Below are 20,643 nucleotides of genomic sequence, written 5' to 3'. Positions count from 1 at the left end.
AAGTCTGTAAAATTCTCCAAAAGGAAGACTGTAGAAAGCAACGATGCTCACCAGCAGAACTGAACATTTCACAACTTCATTAAAACTTACATTTCTTTAAAAAGTCTTTAACAAATAATAAGAAGCCTCATCTATGAATAAAAGAATTCATGCTACATCCTACCTACTCTGAAATTAAAAAAAAAAATCAAACAAATCAGTTTTAAGGAGCTTCAGAACTAAGACTTATGAAACAATATTGACTTGGCTGGCATTAGACAGTGCTCACAGAAACATAACAGAAAGATGATCTGAGGCACACAGCAGCTCCCTAAAAGCTGCAAGCAAAGGCAACAGGGGACAAATCTACTTGCCTAAGAACTGCAGCAGTCTCAAAGCAATATAAATGTGGGGTACTTTTAACACTGGGCTTGATGTGGGCACAAAGGAGCAAGAGCAGCGGAGCATCAAGAGGGGATTGTCTCTGAGAGCCTATTCAAGTTCTTAAAAACCTGCACCCTGGTAGGTACAGAGGTTGCTGTAACCCCATTGATCTTACAGAAATAAACAGGATAAAAGGATAAAGACATGTGAATACTGGTGGATCAGGATCTGTGATAGCAAATCTGCACTACAAAGAGAAAGAAGATTTTAGTGATCCTTTTTGGCGACTGCTGAGTCTCACAACCTCTTATCAATGGCACACCTAAAAAGGCATAGAACAAAATGAATTTGTAACACTTTGTTAAGAATGGAGCTATAGCATCAGGGAAATCACTGACAACAATTAAATGTAAGCACTGGTATATATTTAATATTCTGAATTGCTGTGAACTACGTTAAGGTTATAAGCCAATCTGTATTACCCTGAGAATGCCAAACTACAACTGGTTCCCAATTTAAAAAGTGCTGACTGTCTAGAATTTAGCTGAGACAGGACAATATAACCTTGTACTTTACATTGCATTTTTATATGCCAAGGACACCATAGCAAACAAGTAAAAGGGGAATCTTCAGCTGCCTAGTAATTTTAGAAATCTCAGATTTGGAATTCCACAGATAACTCATACTCCACTCCTTCAGGCAATGAGGGAAAAATGTGGCAATTTAAGAACTCTGAATAGATGTTACTTTGGGGGAAAAATTCTTAAAAGTTGTTGATGGTTCATGGAACAGGCAAAAACATTCCGTGTGACAGGAAATGTGCACAATCACAATGCTGGCTTTAAAATGAATTTCAGTTGAAGAAATTCTAAATTTTTAAAGAAACATTACCTTACAACAGGTAGAATAGCAATCTTTACTGATGCTGGTGCACTTAGCGTGACCAAAAGCTAGAGTACAATATCTTTACATGCCAGCAAAGACAGTACTATGAATTACAAAGGTGTTACTCAGGGTAGAAACACATTTTGAAAAATAGTATAAAACAAAAGATATGTCATGTCAGGCATTTTTCTGAAGGTATGCAAATTTTTTTTGCTCTAGCCTTTTTACTGCCATGTTCCATTTTCCTGAGCCATTTTGGCTCACTGTTTCTTCTTATACTGATTAGATATAAGTGCAGCAGATCTGTGTCAATGTTAGACCACCTTTTATCATCTTTTCAGCTACCAGTAATTTATCTCATCACACTTTTAATCAGTAAGTAGATTAAATCACCAAGCTGCTACAGAAACATGCCCTTTTTTATGCACTGTAGTAAAACTTCACCATGAGCAGTTAAGGATAAAAAGCTCATTAAAATGCCCTTTTTCCATTTGAATTTTTTTTTCTAAAACAGTCATAGTAAGTAGAAGATTGAGATTCTAGTAATGGATCAAAGCATCTGATGCCTCTGAAGTGTCTCTACCTATTTAAAAGTTACTGTAAATGATTTTGTTCTACCTACATAGTGGTTTTCATCAACAATTGTGAGCTGAACGTTTCTCCCAGTACTCAACAAATCTATGAGAATTCTTTCAAAAAGCATAACAAAGAATACATAACTGGTTTTCATGTAGAAATACTTGATCTGCAATGGGAAACATTGTGAAGAGTCAGAATCGGTCTTTCCCTGCTACTCTAGAAATAGTCTGAGAATACAATTTAAGGTAACTGAATGCTAGCATTACTCCTGCAAAGCTCTAGCACAATCATGGAACACATTTCTACACTTAAAATGAACAGCACCTTTAAAATAAAAATTTTTAAAGGTCAGATCTATTCTTCTGTTCCACATTTAAAGATCTTTTCAGCAGAGCTATCTATTTTTCCACTTGAATGTGAATGAAATGGGTCACCAAACCAAGTCTTAAGGAGACTCCAGAGTTTCCACCAGTAAAACAGAAAATTCTCACATTTTCACTGGTGCCACCTCACTGAATTCAGCTGAGCTAAACTCAGAGATGGGATCACTGAATTCAAAATATTAAAAGGCAAAACTAAAGGAGCTACATCTTTCCATTCTCTCCAGGTTATACACCTTATTTCTCCTGCAGACAAGTAAATTCAATGCTATCTCTGGCCAGGAGTTTGAGAGTAGCTCTATTAGCCAAGGCTAAGAAAGTCCTGATTTTGAAGTGTTTGCTTTCCAGTGATTAATGGCTGTTTGTTTGTGCTGTCTGCCCAATCTTTGGAAAGAGATGGACACTTCAGATGGTGCTGCTAAGAGACGTAACAGGGAATGTGTATCTGCTGACAGCTAGTCAATGGGAAATGTCAGGGTTGCCCTTTCTCTGTGTCATGGAACAGTCATTCCACACAACCCACATGCAGCCTTGCTGCCTCTCCATCAGTATGAGTGCTCCCACCTGCTCCATTAGGTGCTTAGTCTGGCACAAGGAATCAAATCAGGTTAGGTAGGGCAGTGTGCCAGTGCCAACTTCATCCCATGACAACCCTGCCTGAAGCCCTTCAGACCAAGGAAGGAAGGGATAATCTTCTTCAAGACAATAGTAGATGATACAGGGGACTTCCTTGGGTTTGTTTCCTTTCAAAAATAAAGCGCTGCTACTATAGGAGAAAATTTGTAACAAGGAATTAAACTTAATGAGTGGAAAAATTCTATATCCTGCAGTTTTCATCTTGAATGGCTGGCAAAACCCCTCATTTAACTCAGCAAACACAAGTCTAGATTAGAAAACCAGTTTTCTCTCGATTCCAAGTTTAAGAAAAAATCTGGAGCATAAGTCTTCTTGGTATGCTTATTTGTACTAGCCTAAGTAAAACCTGTCGCCAAAACCTCTCAGGTTTTCCATCTTCAGTTAGAGTTGAGGGACACAGAGCTACTAATCCAGTAGCAGGCTCTAACACCCCAGAGCCACTGCCCATTAGCACAGAGCACAGGCTCTGTGTCTTACCAAGACAATAATACAAAGGAAGAGGTGTAGGACTGAAAAGATATTGTGGGACAAATGCCTGAGCGTGTATTTTTCAGCTGGAGGTCATTCAAGTACATCTGTAGCTCGATTTAAAAATGCAGTTGGATAAACTTTATCCACGTAAAAGAACTGAAATGTGAAAATGCTGAAAAATATGTAACAGGTTTATATATCAGCATTCCTAAATCATATTTTTAAGTATAAGTCATTTAGTGAAAAGAAAAATGTCAGGCCACAAAATTGCATCTCCCTGCCCTGCTAATCTACTGAATACTACACATGCCAAATGTTAAATACATGCAAATGGAGATGGGGAATGGTGCAAGTACTTCTTTGCAACATTTCTGTCCCAAGTGTAGTGATCACAGCAGCCCACCTCAGCTGCTTCTTACTCCTGCCTGATAGGGTCTCTGTGTATCTGACCCTACTGATGTCCTCTAGGTAGCTGGAAACCTGCTTCTATAAATGTCCCAAACTGTCCTGAGGAGTCCAGACAACTAAAGACTAATGAACACTCAAGAACTAGAACAAGGCAATTAAACAGGCTTCATAAGCAGCAAGAATATTAATTTTTACTAATTATTACTAATTATTCAATTATTACATAATTGAATTGATAATAATACTACCAGAAACCTGGAGATGCCTGTCAAAACTGGAATCCCAAAAACATAAACACAGATGAAAAGATGGTGGCTGTTAAGGAAATGGGAAAAAAAAACAACCAAAAAAAAAACCAAAACCAAATCATACCAAACCAAACCAACAAACTGAAAACAAAATTAAGGTTAGGTGAAGACTACAAAGCCATCAAAAACTCATGGCAGAAAATATCAGACATTGTGATTTCCAATCAAAATTCCTTTACTATACTAAACTGCCCAAGCTGCCCAGACATAAATAAGATTTCTGTAAAAATCTGCCATTGTTTCCATAATAACAAATATAAAAATATAGTCAAACAAAAATATTTACTCATGAAATTAACAAAAGCACTATTCAACAGACTGAGTAGAAATCACCCTGAACATATTTTCTCTCTTAGACATTCAGAAAGATATTTTCTTGTGAGGTGCCACCGGTCTTGTTTCTTTCTCACCACATTGATTCTGCTGAGTACTTTCAATGACAAGAGCACAGTCAGGAGAGAAACAAATGGAGTATTCAGTTTCCAGTGACAAAGTGGGTATCAGAGCAGCGGAAGAAATTTGATCAGGTCCATGATACCACCAGTCATAGCACTTGCAAATTTTCATATAGCTTAAAATAAAAGGTGGTAGTCATGGAAGGTATGACAGATGAACATTTTGATACTGGTTTTCTAGACAGCAGCAGGTAACAAAAAGCACCAGTTATAAAGGAAAAATGGGCATGAGATGATTTTCCCTCTCTTATCAGATTTTTCTGTTTTCCCTGTCCTCTCATCTTCCCAAGGTGTAAGATGCATAAGGGTTAATACAGTATTAAAATTTTGAAGTATATTTAGCACTGGAGCACAAAGCTAGAAGTGCATTGCTGCTTCAAGAACCTTAGGTCAAAAGATCAAAAAAGATGAAGTAAAGGAAGACTCCTTAAGTATGTATAACAACCCTGCAATTCCAACTTTAAATATCTCAAGCCATACCTCTGTTATGACTCAGCAAAAATTTACTGTTTTTTAATTGGTGAGGAATTTTTTTTGCACTACTCAGATGAAAATCCACCACTGGGCTAAATTTTCTAATTCTAAATGAGCTGATAATCTCTACTTCTAAAGACCATTATGTTATTTATCACGTCAGGAGAAAAATATCAACAAAGAAAGCAACAACAAAAACCCAAATGTTGAAAGGAAGAGGAAAGAAATCCATGGAACCATGATCATGACTCATGTGGACCTTTTTAAATAAGGAGAGAAACAGAGTTCAGTACTCAAATAAATTCACAGTGAAAGCAAAACTTTAACTCTATATGCTTCCTTTCATATTTCAGTGCTGACAAAATATTGAACTGGCCATCTTTCTCTTCATTATCTGTTCAAACCTATGAGAAATTCACTACTTGAGGCTGAGAGCTTAAATAAAAATATTGTCTCTATAATAAATAATGCCCTGACATACTGTTATAACAATTTTAAATTCTTAGCTCTAACTAGGTTAACACAGACGTGTAGTTTTAAAATTACAATTTAGCCGCAGATTTATGGTCTTCAGCTGTTTTTTCAGAACCATGCTCACTTTGCACAAACTGTAAAGGTATCCATAGACATCTCCCATAAGAGTAACAATGGGAAAGTAAAATGAAAAGGAAGAAAGTACATGAAGTTATATTGGAATTTCTTTTGCAATTGTTTTTAAAATAAGATAAGTAAGATATCTCTTCAATTATTTACTTCAATGAAAAAGGTTACAGTGTTGATATTCATTCTAACCATACAAACCTTTGACACCCTCATTTCTTGTGGCCGTTACTACACCCAACAAGAATGCTCCAAAAAAGACAGATTTTTAAAATTATTTTAAAAGACCAAGAAATATACGTATTTGTGATAGGCAAATGTTATCAGAAACATAAATATATACCCAAAGTGGGCTAATCTGTGTATTAAGTTATCAAAATTGACACACAGGAAAAGGAAAAAAAACACCTTTGTGGTAGAGGTTGATTTTGCCCTGGGCAAAATGAGTAAGTGATAGGAAAAAAAGTGTTTAAATGACTGATGCTGGAGATAAAACAGTGTTTTGCTTAATTAATTTGAAAGTCCTTGCAAGAAAAATTCAAGTTACTTGTTTGGGTCCAGTATTTTAAAACTTCTGCTAGAAGTTCTAATCAAAATAAGGCAGAGTTTTGAAGGCAGGTAATCAAAACATGGCAGATTTCTAGAAGTTACCTCTTGCCTGTTGAAACTGAATTTAAGATGCATTTTTTTTCCATTTCCTTTTTAAAACATATCTGACATTATATTTCCCTAGCTGGGAAACAATTCTCATGTGGGATGCCTAGCTATTTTTGAGGCAGATGAAGACATAATTCATGTCTTTGGTTAAGGGAAAAATCGATCATTCTGATGAGAACTACTATATGGTTTTCAATAATGTCCTTTGGAAATCCCACAGGAAGGTACTCTTGAAAAGACATTAATTATAAATTATGCACAGCAATATTTGCTTTCCAGGTTCAAGTTTTGCCATAAATTTTGTATGCACTATCTTTACAGTATGAACAGATGTATTAACTCAACAGTGAAACTTACAGTTTTTTAGTTGAGATAAAGGACTGCCTGTTTGTCATGAATCTTTGAATATGGGCAGTCACTTCAGGTAAACTGAGTACATGATGCAAGGAGAATTGATCCAGAGAGATAAAAAATTGTAGACAGATTCATTTTCGTTTCAGAGGTACTGAGTGAAGTGTTCCTATTGAAAGGTGCAGTGAAGGTTAGGAACCTTCACCCTTGAAGACATATTCACAGAAATATGTACATACGCACTTGTCTCAACTACCATTGTTCTCTCGTGTTCTGGATTTGTGCTGTTTCCTGGGGTTTTCTCTATTTTGTTTTTGTTTGGTTGGTTTTTGGTTGGGTTTGGTTTTTTTTTGGGTGGGGGAGGGTTGATAGTCACATCTTTCTCTGTTCTACAAGTAGCTCAACTGAACAAGGTCCATGGTTCTGGCAAAGATTACAGCAGTTATATCATAATTAGCCTTCAGACACTTCCATTTTTTTAGAGATGGGTTCCCCTCGTGCATATACAGGGCTCCACTCCCACAGCTGCTCATCTGGGACGATCCACTTGGATTCAAAGCAGGATTGCAGGTATTGCATACCATTTTGTCACAAACCCCAAGACAGAAATGACACCAAATACACCACATGGCAGCAGCTTCTGCCAGATCAATAACAAGTTGGAACATTCACTGGAAAGAAAGGAAGTGCAACTAAAAGACACTGTACTAAGTTAAGCAGATGTGTAGTTAAGCCCATTGGTTCTGAAAGAGAGGATGGGGAAAAAAGATGTGCTTTAAGAAGATAAAAAAGTAACAAACAAAATACTATGAGCTTAAATACATGGAAAGATCACAGCAAAACACCTGCCTGGGTTAAGAAAGGAGAAAATTGTGAGAAATAGAGCATCTTTCCAATGCAGTCTAGTGAGGAGAGATTAACAGTTCAACCACAGCATTCATTTCTACTTGGAAGCAAGGAGCTCTAAAAATCTCTGAATTAGGTGATCTCCCTGTTTTTTCCAGGTCACACCTACATTTCAATCATACACATGTGGGATAATACTTGTTATTTGGAATAAACTCCATGAGATTCAGGTTAGAAATAAGTCATTTAATATAAGATACAAATGGTCGAGCCAAACGGCTCTACACTGCCATCTCAGCTCTCTAACCCTCTCTAAATAGGTTTATGCATTTGCATCTTACTCTCTAAATGGTAAATTTAGGCCATTTTACCCTTTCAAAACAGACCCTTCTTCCCAGTTAACTCTTAAAGTACATTCCACTGTCCTCAATGGGAGCCATGACAACAGAACTTAAAAGAGTAACGTCACAGGTGTTTTACTGTATTAGAAGGTTGTCAAATTTGATCAAATTCAGAACATGATCCTCAACCTATTGACATGAAGTGAATTCTGTATCATTTCAGTCCTAATTTGTTCAATAGAATGCCCATATGAGCTCATGGATATGACTCACTGGGCGAATAAATAAATAAAAGCAGCAGTGTATGGATGGTCTGACCAGCACAGCCCAACACAAGCCCAACATCTCCATTTTCTACCTCTCAGACCTTTCTGAGATAACCAGACTTCTCCTACAAAATCCCCCAAAATTTCACCTGCACAATGTTCTACGCATAAGAGAACCAAGAGAATACAGCTTGTTATTTTTTTAAAAAAGCTGTTCATTTCAACTGACAATTTTCTTCTCAAAGAAGAATATATTAAATAGAATATATACATAGAATTATATTAAATTGAAATCTTATGAATTATCTTTTCACCCTTTAATAAATGATTACTTAATTTAAAAATTAAAGTGCCCCTTTGTAGGCAAATTTTAGGAAAATGTTAAAGTATTTCATATCCACTTTCTATGCATACACTTTTCTAATTAATTTTTTAGTATATAATTTATTTTTCAGATTTCAAATAGTAATGATGCACTGTAAGGACATCTTCTGGCTTTCTTTAATAGACACATCAATATATACTGTATTAGGAATTATTACTGTGGGTTATATTTCAGCTGTTAGCTGGCCATATTTTACCACGTGGACTAGCAACCTGCCTTCAAATGTGTGTTTCAAAATTTTATTTTAAAATTAATTATTTTAAGGCAGCATAAAATAACCATAAAATATCCCTAACTATTTCTTCCCTAGCAGCTGCATAAAGAGAACAACTGACTTTTTTACTCACAAAGTTCTATAGGTTTTATGAAAAAAAAATAAGGAAAAGATTCTACATGGCATTAGTGACAAGGTGCGAATATCTTTTAGTTCAATTACTGTTGCTAAATAATTTAAATTAAACAGCAATTCTGTACTGGTTACTATTAATACAAATACCTGAATGAATTGTGTTTAGCCTGCAAGGAACAAAACTACGATTGTCATTCTTGTGAAATTTGTACAATTTTTGACTTTTTAAAATCAAATTTGAAAAGAACTGAAAAATCCCATTCACATCTTCCCTTTCTGTCTCACCACTGCAGGAATCAATGTGGTAGTTTGTAATCCATGCACTCAGTGTGGGAAGGACCCTGCCAGTATCGCAGTGTCCGAATGGTGAACCGTGATCCCGACCGTGCGCTGCCCAAAAAGCTCTTTGGCTGTCAGCACCTCCTCCGACAGCTCCTCAGCTCCAGGGAGGGAGCAGGACACCGTGGGAGCAGCCAGCAGCTCTGTCTTGCAAGAGGACTGAACATTCCTGACCTCCCCCCTTGCCTGAAATGGGGTGTATCCAGCAGGCCATTACCCTGCAAAGCTAAGTGGGTTTTCTGCTTCGGCTAAAAGCTTAAGATGGAAGAACAAGACTTTTTTTTTAATATATCTGCAGCCACAGATAGTGTGTGCAAGCTCTAGCAAATGCAAAAAAAAAAAAAAGCATTATTGCTAGAATGGCTTAAAAATAGTGAACTATGAGTTAGACTAAAAAAATTAATCTGCTAAAAACCTGTGTTAGACTTAAGTGTCAAAGACATGCTGACACTACTCTGATAATTTTCAAAACTGATTGACTGGCATTATCTATAAATGTTACTGCAAGGGTGAGCCCACTTTCTTGGGTCTACAGCCAAGTCCCCCAAGAACATTACTATAGAAGCCAGGCAAACACTTGCATAAAGAAGAAAACATTATCATACAGTTCAGGGAAATTTATCTCAGGCTATGTTCTACATTTCCCTGGTTTATCTCCCAGGGAAAGCATCACCGCCACACAATTACTCTCCTGGCGTAGGCACAGAAGAAAGGCAGCTCAGTTTGAACAGTCTTAAAAAGAGGGTAGAACGATGAAGCAAGAAACTTTACACTCATTACACTTCCTATTTACTCTCTAGGGGAATGGATTATTCTTTCTATGAAAGTGATTATGCCTAGACCACAAAGTAGGAAATTAAAAACCAGAATACTCAGTGTCTTCCTTGCATTTTAGTAATTGCCCTCTCTACAAATGTGCTGTTCTTTTTCAACAGTTAGTATTCTATTATTAGGACACCATGGATAATAACGCCTTTTAATTGTCTCTATCTGTTATTTGTATTTCCCTACAGTTGCACAGAATTCAAAAGAGTGAAAAAAAAACCATTGAGTTTTTGTCAGAGATGTTTATGGATGTATGCTTTATCTGCAGTGGTACATACATTTCTCAAACAAATAATTTAACTTGAAATTTTTCCTTATAAAATATTACATAACTGAACACAATTTATCCACCTAATGTTAAAATATGCATAACTTCATGTAAACAAAAAGGTTTACATGAAATGAGATCCATCATAATTTCCCATTTGGAACACTACCTGTTTTGTAATGATTATATTAGGTGCTCTGTTCAGCAAAACACAGACAAGAGCCTTGTAAGTTACATGTCAAAGAAGAAAAAAATTAAAAGCACTGTGGCTTACATATATTCATGAGAGTGATGAAAAAAAATTTTATTCACACATTCACTTATATTGTATAACACTTTATGTTAAAATTTAGGTATCTTACCTCCTTATTTATGTAACTTACCTTCAGTTCTATCCACATGCAAATTCTATTTAGCAAACCAGAACTACATTATCAAGACATAGCCTCAACAGTCTCAAAGAAAATGCCTTTACACCCTCTAATTTTAAGTGGGAAAAAAGGGCTAGCAGTCCAGGTTCTATCTCTGTGAAGATAAAAGACCTTGCTGTCATTGAGACAGAATATCCATGAGCCAACATCCCAATGGAATTAGGGAGGAATACCAGCACTGCAAGTCTCACCCAGGAATGAACTGACAGCTAGCACAACACATTCCCTCAGTGGAACAGGGCTGAGCAGCCCTGTGCTCTGATAAAGCTGGAGAGCTTGTCTGCTACAGCAACGCTGAGCAAGGAGCACTCCTAGATTTTTCAATTCAAAATGCAACCAAACAGCATGTTTGGGTTTTTTTTCCCTGTAGATTAAATAGAGATGGTGCTGGTCAGCACATGCCAAGGACTTACTGACCACAGCTGGTCATCATGATCTCATAGGGAATGCTGCAGAGCAAAGAGGAACCCTCAAGCAAACCTGGATGTGGCCCCAGTCATAGGCTTCACGTGGGAGAACACAAATTCACTAATTTACACAAAAAAAAAGGACAATGCTTGTGTTTCTGTTTCGCTTCCTCTAGAACTGGGGATTTTCTCCTACCTCCTATTTTCATCTTTTTGATGGTAGGCAGGCAGAAGGCATCAATACAGAGGCTTCGTTGCATAATTCACAGACTTTGTGCCTCTTTTCCCTCAAGTTACTTAACAAATATCCTCCCCTCAGTCCTTAAGAGACAGACAACCATGAACCATGTATTTGGTTCATGTACCTCTAAAAGGCAATAAAAAAGTGTCCCACTTTCAGCTAATCTACTTCAAAATTGCCACTCAACCTGTACTGATGTGCTTATTTGCAGTAACTAACTAATTGACACAACTATATGGGGCCTAGAAAATGTACTTTAAATACCTCCCTGGACAACAGGCATTAAAATAGAATAAAAAGAAAGTAAAATATGCCACCTTCCATTTCCACAAGGCTATTAATTAAAAAAATTTAAACTGTAAAACATCATCATTGATAGGAAAGCCTCATGCCTTGTTGACAGAGTCAACAAAATAAAATAAAATAAAAATAAATTAATAATCCAGTCAGTAAAGATAAGTGTTTTCAACCAACACTACCAAGTACTCACCTAATTCATCATCTCTCTCTTACCACACAAAAAGTCAGTGATCAAGAGGAGAGAAAAAAACCCTTGAATTCTCATCTGGCTTGAGATGAAAGAAAAAGTTGCTTGGTTTTCTTGTAGGGCAAAAGTCATCTGTGTACCTACCATAGAAACAGCAGGCTACTGAAGTAGAAGTTTTCTTCCGTTGTCTGGGTAAGTCTTCCTTTACAATAATTTTATTTAGGAAATAATAATGGTTCATCAGAGACACATAATGTGTGTTTTTGTACCACTGGCAACAAACAGAACAACAAGGAGAGGACACCTAGTGGTGGTCTCTGATCATCAGGGTTGGTGGCATGGGAGCAACAGATGAAATCTTTAATGCAGGATTCGGCAAAGCTCTCATACTCTTAATTTTTGAGCACTTTAGTAAGTCTTAGCAATCCAGCAAGCTTTTACTTATGCACTGTTCTGAACCTGCATTACTGTGAATATCAGAAACAAACCAACAAATTTGGAATATGGCATGTTGGTGTGACGTGCTCAGGAGTGTGTTTCATTAAACACCAGAGCTTTATCAACAACTAGAGTTGACATTGATATTTAGGTAGGTTCATGAAACACAAAAAGGTCTGGGCAAATTGAAAACCAGATTTCAGTAGAAGTTGAACAAAAATAAGACATGGCTGCAAATCACAATTTTTGTAGATTTTGCCATGTGATTTTTTTTTGCAGAATATAACCTTTATTATACAACTTGCAATAAGCATTGATTCTCTTTAAAAAGGGTTCTAGTTCTACATAATCAGAACATCCCAGAACAAAAAAGATTTAGGGCACATTTTAGGAAGAACGACTTCTACTTACTCATAGATTTACTAGGTCTTGTCTATGTTTAGAATAGCTGTAAGAAAAGCTATTGAAGTCTGGGTTTTATGCAGCTTTCAGAAAACATTGTAATTTTAAAGAACCAGTAAACTAGTATCATAGGCAAATGTAAAGCAAAGTGGCAAATCATTTGGCATGGAACAATATATCTATTTTAATTGTTTTTATCTTTTATTTTAATTGTTCACTGATCTATGAGCATATTTAACTAAGAATAATCTACTAGTTGCATATAAGCCTATGTAAAACAACATTAAAAAGTCAGAAGTTTGGGTAGTCTCATAAAACTTAAAGGAAATAAGAATTAGGTCGCGGACCTCCAGCTCAGTACTTTTAGGAATGTAAATTTTAAAAAAATCCAAAACAAGCCCCCTGTCAGAAATTACTGCAAAATTATAATTTCTGTAATCACCAATTTAAATATAGATCTTTTTCTTGCATATAATTTATTTCAAGTAAACATATGATCTATTTCAATATCTAAGTCTAAAGGACTGTAATATTAGAATTTGTAGCTAAAAAACAGTTTCAGGGAAGTGTGAATTTGCATATTCAGTATATTTATTTCCTGCCCACACATCTCCTGTCCCTTTCTTGAAGTGTTTCTTCCCATTTCCACTGAGCCATTCATTTGGGTAAGTAATTAACATCAGACTGATATGAATATATCAATCAGTTTTCATATATATTCCACCACAGGCTATAGCTGTTCCATACCACTTAATGAGGAGAAAGCTTCTGCAATGCATACATTATTTACATCAATATTACTTTAGGTGGCTGCTGGCAGCTTGATCTTAATTTAATTGACTTAAATGATGTGGAAATAAATAAAGAGGAACCATGTTTCACCAGTGTCATGTAAGAATCTTAAATTTTTGCTCATCTTAAGGTTCAGGATACCAACCACCTGGATTCCACATATGTGATATGAAGAAAAGCTCTTCACATATGTGAAGAAAAGCTCCAACAATGTCAGTCTGCCTTTTTTATTTGAGTATGTAGAAATACTGGGATAACTGCCTTATCATACAACTTGGGTTGTTCATACATCAGTTATCCATGAATAACAGTTACCCAAGTATTCTCTTGGCACATTATGAAGATTGAGTTTGCTGGCCGTCCCCTCAATATTTTTAACATAATGCTTATTATTCTGGAACCAAATACATATATTACAGATTTATCTGCACCACATTTAAAACCAACGTGTCAGCTCATACTATACAAAAACTATTAAATACTTTTAACCACACACAAACAGGCTCCAGTTCTATGCCATAAAAATTAGTTAACAGTTGCTCCTTGTTGTCCATGTGGAAACACACACATACAGAGAACATAAAATCCAGCAGCAGTCTCGCTGACTACACCATGGGATGATCCAGTTATTGTTTCCCAGTAATTCAGCAAATGTCATCCCTACCAGTTGTTTTGTCTGTCTCTTTTAAAACATTAAGATATTGTAACACACATTTTCCAGGAAGGCATATATGAAAATCCATGACTTTCTGCATTTCTGCTGCCTGTAAAATGCTAAACAAAAATAAAAACAAATAAACAAACAAAAAAACCTCCTTTTTTTATTTCACACATTTCATTTTGGGGTTTATCAAAGCCTGATTCAGACTGATATATTTCTCTCTATTCTCACATGTGATTATTTTTTTCAAAATCAGCCAACAAACTTTTTGCTGCTTTATTACAGGCTCAAAATAACCCCCAAAAAAGAAAAAAAAAACCCTCTACCTTTAGATTCCCTTTTACCTTCCTGTGAACCTATTTCACAAATTTTACAAGTGGAATTAAAGCTAAAATTGCAATCAAGCAGCCATTAGCTAAATGGACCAAACAGCAGCTACTGCTGATTTGGACCACATACTCTGGTCACTTTTAATCCCACTTAGTGGCCAATTCAACTATTTTTATTTAGATTACCTGATTTCCATTTGACAACTGACAGAAAGTGGGGGGGAAAAGGAATTTATTTCTCTGCCTAGTAGGCCTTTACAGTGGCAAGTGACTAACTCAAGCTGCCAGAAAATAATGTCATTGAATTCATTTCAGAAGGTTGTCTCTCTGTGAAGCACAGAGGAGACAAAAGCACAGCTTTATGGTAGAACTGCAAAATATGCTTAATCATTTGCCTTAGTTGAATTGAGTACAAAAACTACAGTGCTCTATTTCTGTACAAAAACATCTATTCAGTGATTTACAGAGAGGCAAAAAGAAATAGCTTTACCAAACAGAGTAATAAAAAATAATGACCTATTTCAGGAACTTTTTGAGAGACTACTATATATTTTTTAGACTTTTGATATTTAGCATCATCCGGCATCATGTCATTTTAAATTGTAATCTGACTTTATTTGAGATGGCACTGCTTTTAGGTTCTTCTTAAACCAGAAAGTGCATATTATACTAGAGATAACCAGCAGAAAAAGCACCAAAAATAGTATCAAATAATCCTTCAATATTCATTTAATTAAATAAATCTTTATCACAGAGGTAAATAAATTTATGGAAATCAATTTTAATACTACTTCCATGATCATGCTCTACAAAATAATTCTCCCTATGCTTACTGCAAGAAAGGTTTAGAAAAAAGCAATTATTTTTCCTATGGCTTTAGCACTTCTCTTTAAAACACATGATGATATTCAGAACTACAGAAAGGAGGACAGGCAAGAAACAAAATGGTGGTACGTGCCAATGCATTGACATTTCCTAGCCAAAGTATGCCAAAGTGGGGAATGCCATAATTTCCTAGAAAAGTCACTATGCCAAATTGAAAGGCAGCATAACATCATGCCTGGAATCAATGGAGTTGACAGTTTAGAAGGCAGTGACTCAAAATTTGAACTGCCCATTTTTTGTAAAGATGGCCGGTATTTATGATATTCAGCCTACATACAGCCTTCAAACAATAAGCATTCTGAGGAAATCTACTCAATGGTAGATGGCTTCAATTTCTTATAAAATAGAAAAATATAAACAAGTTTAAGTTCTCTGTCACTACAAGAATATTAATAAATTTAAGTGCTAGTCATCAAACTCTAGTGCAGGTTTAGGTGCTTGTCAAAATTTCTAGTATTCCTTTACTTATTCCTTTACTTATTCCTTTATCAGAATTAGTGCTTTATTCTGATATTTTGGACATTTTGTAACATCATTAGGAGTCCATCCATGCAAATTGTACCAATGCCAAACACATTTTGGTCTCTGCCATTAATAGAGAGAAGATGGTTACTCTGCTGGTTGTGTCCAAAAAGGCCTTGCCACTAGCATGTGTTTGTAATAACACCAGGTAGTGAGGGAAAGCTGTGTTACATTCTTGTTCTGGTGCAGCTCTTCACAGAGATTGACTAATGTTGGGTAGCAATAAGATCTTAGTGAATCATGTTATGACCATGTAAATCTTACCTCTTCCCACTGGTGTATGTATCTTATCAGTCTTGAAAGGCGCAATAAACGTAACAGGCTGAGGATTTTTGTAAATCTCACAATACGAAGTGCTCTTGCTGTCTTGTAAACCTCTGAATCCATTCCTTTTTCTACAATGAGAAAGATATAATCCACTGGTATTGATGAGATGAAGTCAACCACAAACCAGCTTTTTAAGTAATTCATCTTAATGATTTTAGGGTCCAGTATTATTTCAGAGCTGTCTTCATTTACAGTCCCAGTTCTAAAATTCATTATCAAGTCCAATAGAAAAACAGTGTCTGATGCCACATTGAAAATAATCCATGGTGTTGTTGTTTGTTCTGTGAAGAATGTGATTCCGACTGGTATAATGACAAGGTTTCCAACCATCATTATGAGCATGATTAAGTCCCAGTAAAACCTAGGAAAAAAGGAAGAAAGAGAATGGTTGATGTAATGAGGTAAAATATTACAAAACAGTCTCCATCATGCCACCAACTTCACCACCAGATTTTGTTATTCCTAAATAAATTCTTGTTGCTTTAACTCATTCAGCATGTTCATAGTTAGTAAAGACACTGTAACCAACACACTTCATTATGTGCCTTCCTTCTCAATGGCCTAGCAGTCCATGGTATATCACACACTGAAAGGTGGGCATATGTGGCACTGAGCAGATTTATTCAGACTCCTGTCAAAACCTTTTTGAGCTTTTATATAGATAAAAACGATGTCTTGTGCCAACCAGAACTGCTTTATCAATGCAACAGTTTTCCTAAAATTTTTGTCTAAATGGAAAGCCAAATACTTAATAAATATATTAAATGTCAGTATCTCTTTTCAAATGTACTGATACCATTACTGTGCTGGAATAAAATTACAGGAAAAGGAAAAAAGCACCGAAGCAAAAAATAGAAACAATAATTAGATAACATAAAAACCTTCAGCCACGTAGTTGAACTTTCATGCATTTTTACAACCTCACAGTCTATATTCTTTCAGAGCTAACTAAGAAATGTTAGAAAAAATAGCTACAATTTTGCATAGTAATAGAAAGGGGTACTGCATTTCACCACTTTTGCTCCAGAAGGATCTAAAGGCTCCCCTCCAACACTGTTAGAATACTAACCATGCTTGATACAATGTGGTAGAAGGATGGACTCATAACTCTAGTATTTGTGATGAAAATGCTGAGTAAATGCATCCATTACATAGACTATCTATCCTGATGGAAGATTTCCAGGGCACAGCCATATATACCAGATTTTAAGCAAATTATGACAAATCCTAAATGTTAAATAGTCAAAGAAAGCTGTTCTTAAGAAGTAAAAGAACTGAAATGGATACTCAAAAAAGCCTGAACCCAATGCATAATCTTTTACTCTGTTCAAGCACATGATCTGGTCAACTAAAATTGATTTGGAGAGGTAAAGAAACCAACCAACACCAGTTACCCATGGACTCATCATAGTTTCTAGAAGACTAGAGGCAGCAGTGGCTCCACAGCTATCCCTCTTCTCTGTCTGTCACAATGGGGCCTGGTGCAGGGGACATGGCATGGACACACCACCAGCACAACACCTCAACACTGACTTCCAGGCCACTTCCATCACACTAATACCAGCCTCCTGACATGCAACACACCCTCATCTTGGTAAAGGTTCACGGCAATCAGCAAAAATAATAGTTAACTGGCCACAAAATATTTCAGAATCGCGAACCTAGTTTTTGCTAGACTCGCACAGAGAATAGGGATTGCATTAGATTTCAGAGATTGCTTCTTGTATTACCAAATTATCATAAAATCATAGATTGGCTTGGGGTGAAAGGGACATTAAAGATCATCCACTTACAACTCCTGTGCCATAGGCGGGGACATCTTTCACTAGACCAGGCTCCTCAGAGCTCCACCCAGCCTGTGGATCCCCACTTCCAGGGATGGGGGCATCCACACAGCTTCTCTGGGCAAACTGTGCAAGAGCCTCACCAACTTAACAATAAAAATATTTTTTTAATATCTAATCTAAACCTCTTTCAGTCTGAAGCCATTCCACCTTGTTCTGTCACTACATGTCCTTGAAATTAGTCTCTATCCATCTTTCTTGTAGACTCCCTTCAGGTACTAAAAGGACACACTTATGTCACACTGAAACCCTTCTTTCTCCAGGCTGAAAAATCACAAAGATCTAGCTTTTATAAATTCCCTTTTTTCATGTCTACCTTGGAAGCGAATACTCCTAAGTTTACAGAGTGCTCATCAGAGAATATCAATTATTATCTGTAACTGTAAAACACACTAAAGGAAAAGCAGCATAGGATTGAGAACAGCATGAGAATTCCCAGTTTCAAAATTATTTATTCCAAGAGGCACCTGGAGAAATTAGATTTAACTATCACTTGAGAAGAGAGAAGTTGGCAATGTACCTCTAACTGGTACTCAGAAACTCTATGAAACAGACTATAAAAATTATTCCCTGTGTACCACAATGTGATTTGTGTCTTACACATTTTCAGTCTTGCAATAAATGTGATCACTGACTGCTAAAAATGTTGAATTTTATGAATTTCATTCAGGCTGTATGTATTTTTGTTCACCATATGATATTATTCACCATATTGGGTAAAAATTCCCCAATTTCTCCTGTCTTTTTTAATTCCTGTCATACTTTTCACTGTGCTAGATTCCTTTTCAGCAATCTGGAATTCCTTTTCAGTAATCTGGAATTACCACAAGGAACCACTGAATTCAATACATCACTACCACTGTGATCTACAAGTAAAATTACCACAAACACTTTTACAATGCTATCAACCAAAGTACTTCACAAAAGTGTTCTGGGAGAATAAACATCTTTGAGAAATCCTTTAAACTAGTGGAAAACAAACAGGAAATAATTACGACAGGTGTCCTTGCATCTGTGGCTCGCTCCTAAGCAAAGCATTGCTAACTTCAGATTGACCTTTACATTTCTCTAGCACAGTTATGCAACAAAGACTAACCAAAGCCACACAACAACCAGCCACCCAGCCAACACAGGAGATAATACAGGACCAGGTGTTTCTAACCTACGGTAATCCGTGGTTTAAAGGATCATCACGTACTGCAATTATGCAAAACACACTGGTGCTCCTGATGCTGAATGTCAGCAAAAGTGGTAGCATCAGGGCTAAAATAATATTGACTGATAAGGACTTTTGTATTTTAGCCCACAATACAATATAAGCTGATTAGTTAGTAAGAAAAAGCCTTATTATTTTTCATTTAGAAATGACTTGGACATTTCCTTGTAGGAAAATGTTTCCAAATGCTATTCTGTTGGCCATGTTTTATTCCAGGTGAGAAAAATTAGATGCAACTGCCTATATTGCCCTTCCTTGACCTGTGCAGAGAAAGCAATACACTGAGTTCCTCGCCTGCGGTTCAGAACATCCTACTATTCATCTAACAAAGAGGAAGCTGTAAAGACTCACAAGACAGTGCAATGAGCTGCCATTGACACACTGAGACAGTCCTTTGTTTCAAACTACTATTAGAATTTTTTTTCCTACTTCCCCTACCCCAGTGAGGATGGTCATGAATCTACAATTTACAATCTCAAGAGTTCCACATTTATGTAAGGTATTATAAAATGTTGGTGGAGAGCAAGGAAGAGGTAGGCTTATAATTGAAAATTTTCAAGAATCAGGAAAAAAAGCAGGAGTTAGGGGGTAATGAGACCTTCCAAAGCTCAAAATGAGAAGCAAGGATTGATCTCGACCCCACAGCATAGAGCTTATTGCTCAGCTGAAGTTAACTCAATGAATCTACTACCAAATGCCATTAACAGAGGGTGCAGAGGTGATCACTGCACTGCATTGAACTATTCCTGAAACTTTTTAAATGCTTCTAAATGTCTCAGAGGTATAATACCTCTAGGCAAAAAAATAAAGTCTTCAAGTATTAAAATACAAACCCCAATCCTGAGGCACATTTTTACAAAATTTTTTAAAATTATTTTATAGAGAAATATTGGGGGAAAACCCAAAAAAACAACAATTACTATTTTGGAATTCTCAAAATGAATTAATAGGCCTCTTTTGATGATCTTTTCACTCATAATTTATTTACTATATTTTTAAAAATTACAGTAATAGCCGTGTTTTTTCGACTCTGGAATATGGTGCTGAAGTGTTGGTGTTTTCTTCACTGCCACAGGCTGCCCTGGATAGGATGAACAGCCTGTTCAAAATGAGTGTCTACCCAAGCGGTGAGAAAGACTTACTTAGTATTAATTAATCACTGTTTGTATTAGGCTTAATAATGTAAGACGCTATGAATTCTAACAGCCATTTTATTTTCCACCTTATATCCCTAACCCAGAGAAAACAGAGTCTTAAGGAAGGAAATTTCATCTCTGAATTAATTCGCCGCATAATTTGCTGTACATACAAATTCAGATTTGCTTGCCTTATTATTTCCTTTTTCTGCCCATCAACAGCAGAGTCTCAATTTCCCTGAATCAGCATAGTTGGAGATATGATTATCCTTACTGCACACCCAGACTGCACCAGCAGAAGCTGTCAGTGGTCTCACAAACTGCACAGCGGAGTGAGCA

General features: G+C 36.3%; 1 protein-coding gene across 1 annotated transcript in view; it reads right to left on the bottom strand.

Annotated features, from left to right (window-relative positions):
- HCN1 (hyperpolarization activated cyclic nucleotide gated potassium channel 1) overlaps positions 1–20,643 on the bottom strand; it is a 194,746-nt gene that overhangs the window by 154,563 nt on the left and 19,540 nt on the right. The window contains exon 2 of the mRNA XM_066569615.1: positions 16,046–16,469. Coding sequence (XP_066425712.1) covers positions 16,046–16,469 — 424 coding nt within the window. The remainder of the gene's footprint in view (positions 1–16,045; positions 16,470–20,643) is intronic.

Source organism: Molothrus aeneus, chromosome Z, assembly GCF_037042795.1.
Source record: "Molothrus aeneus isolate 106 chromosome Z, BPBGC_Maene_1.0, whole genome shotgun sequence".
Lineage (NCBI taxonomy): Eukaryota > Metazoa > Chordata > Aves > Passeriformes > Icteridae > Molothrus > Molothrus aeneus.
This window is presented reverse-complemented; position numbering and strand designations above follow the sequence as displayed.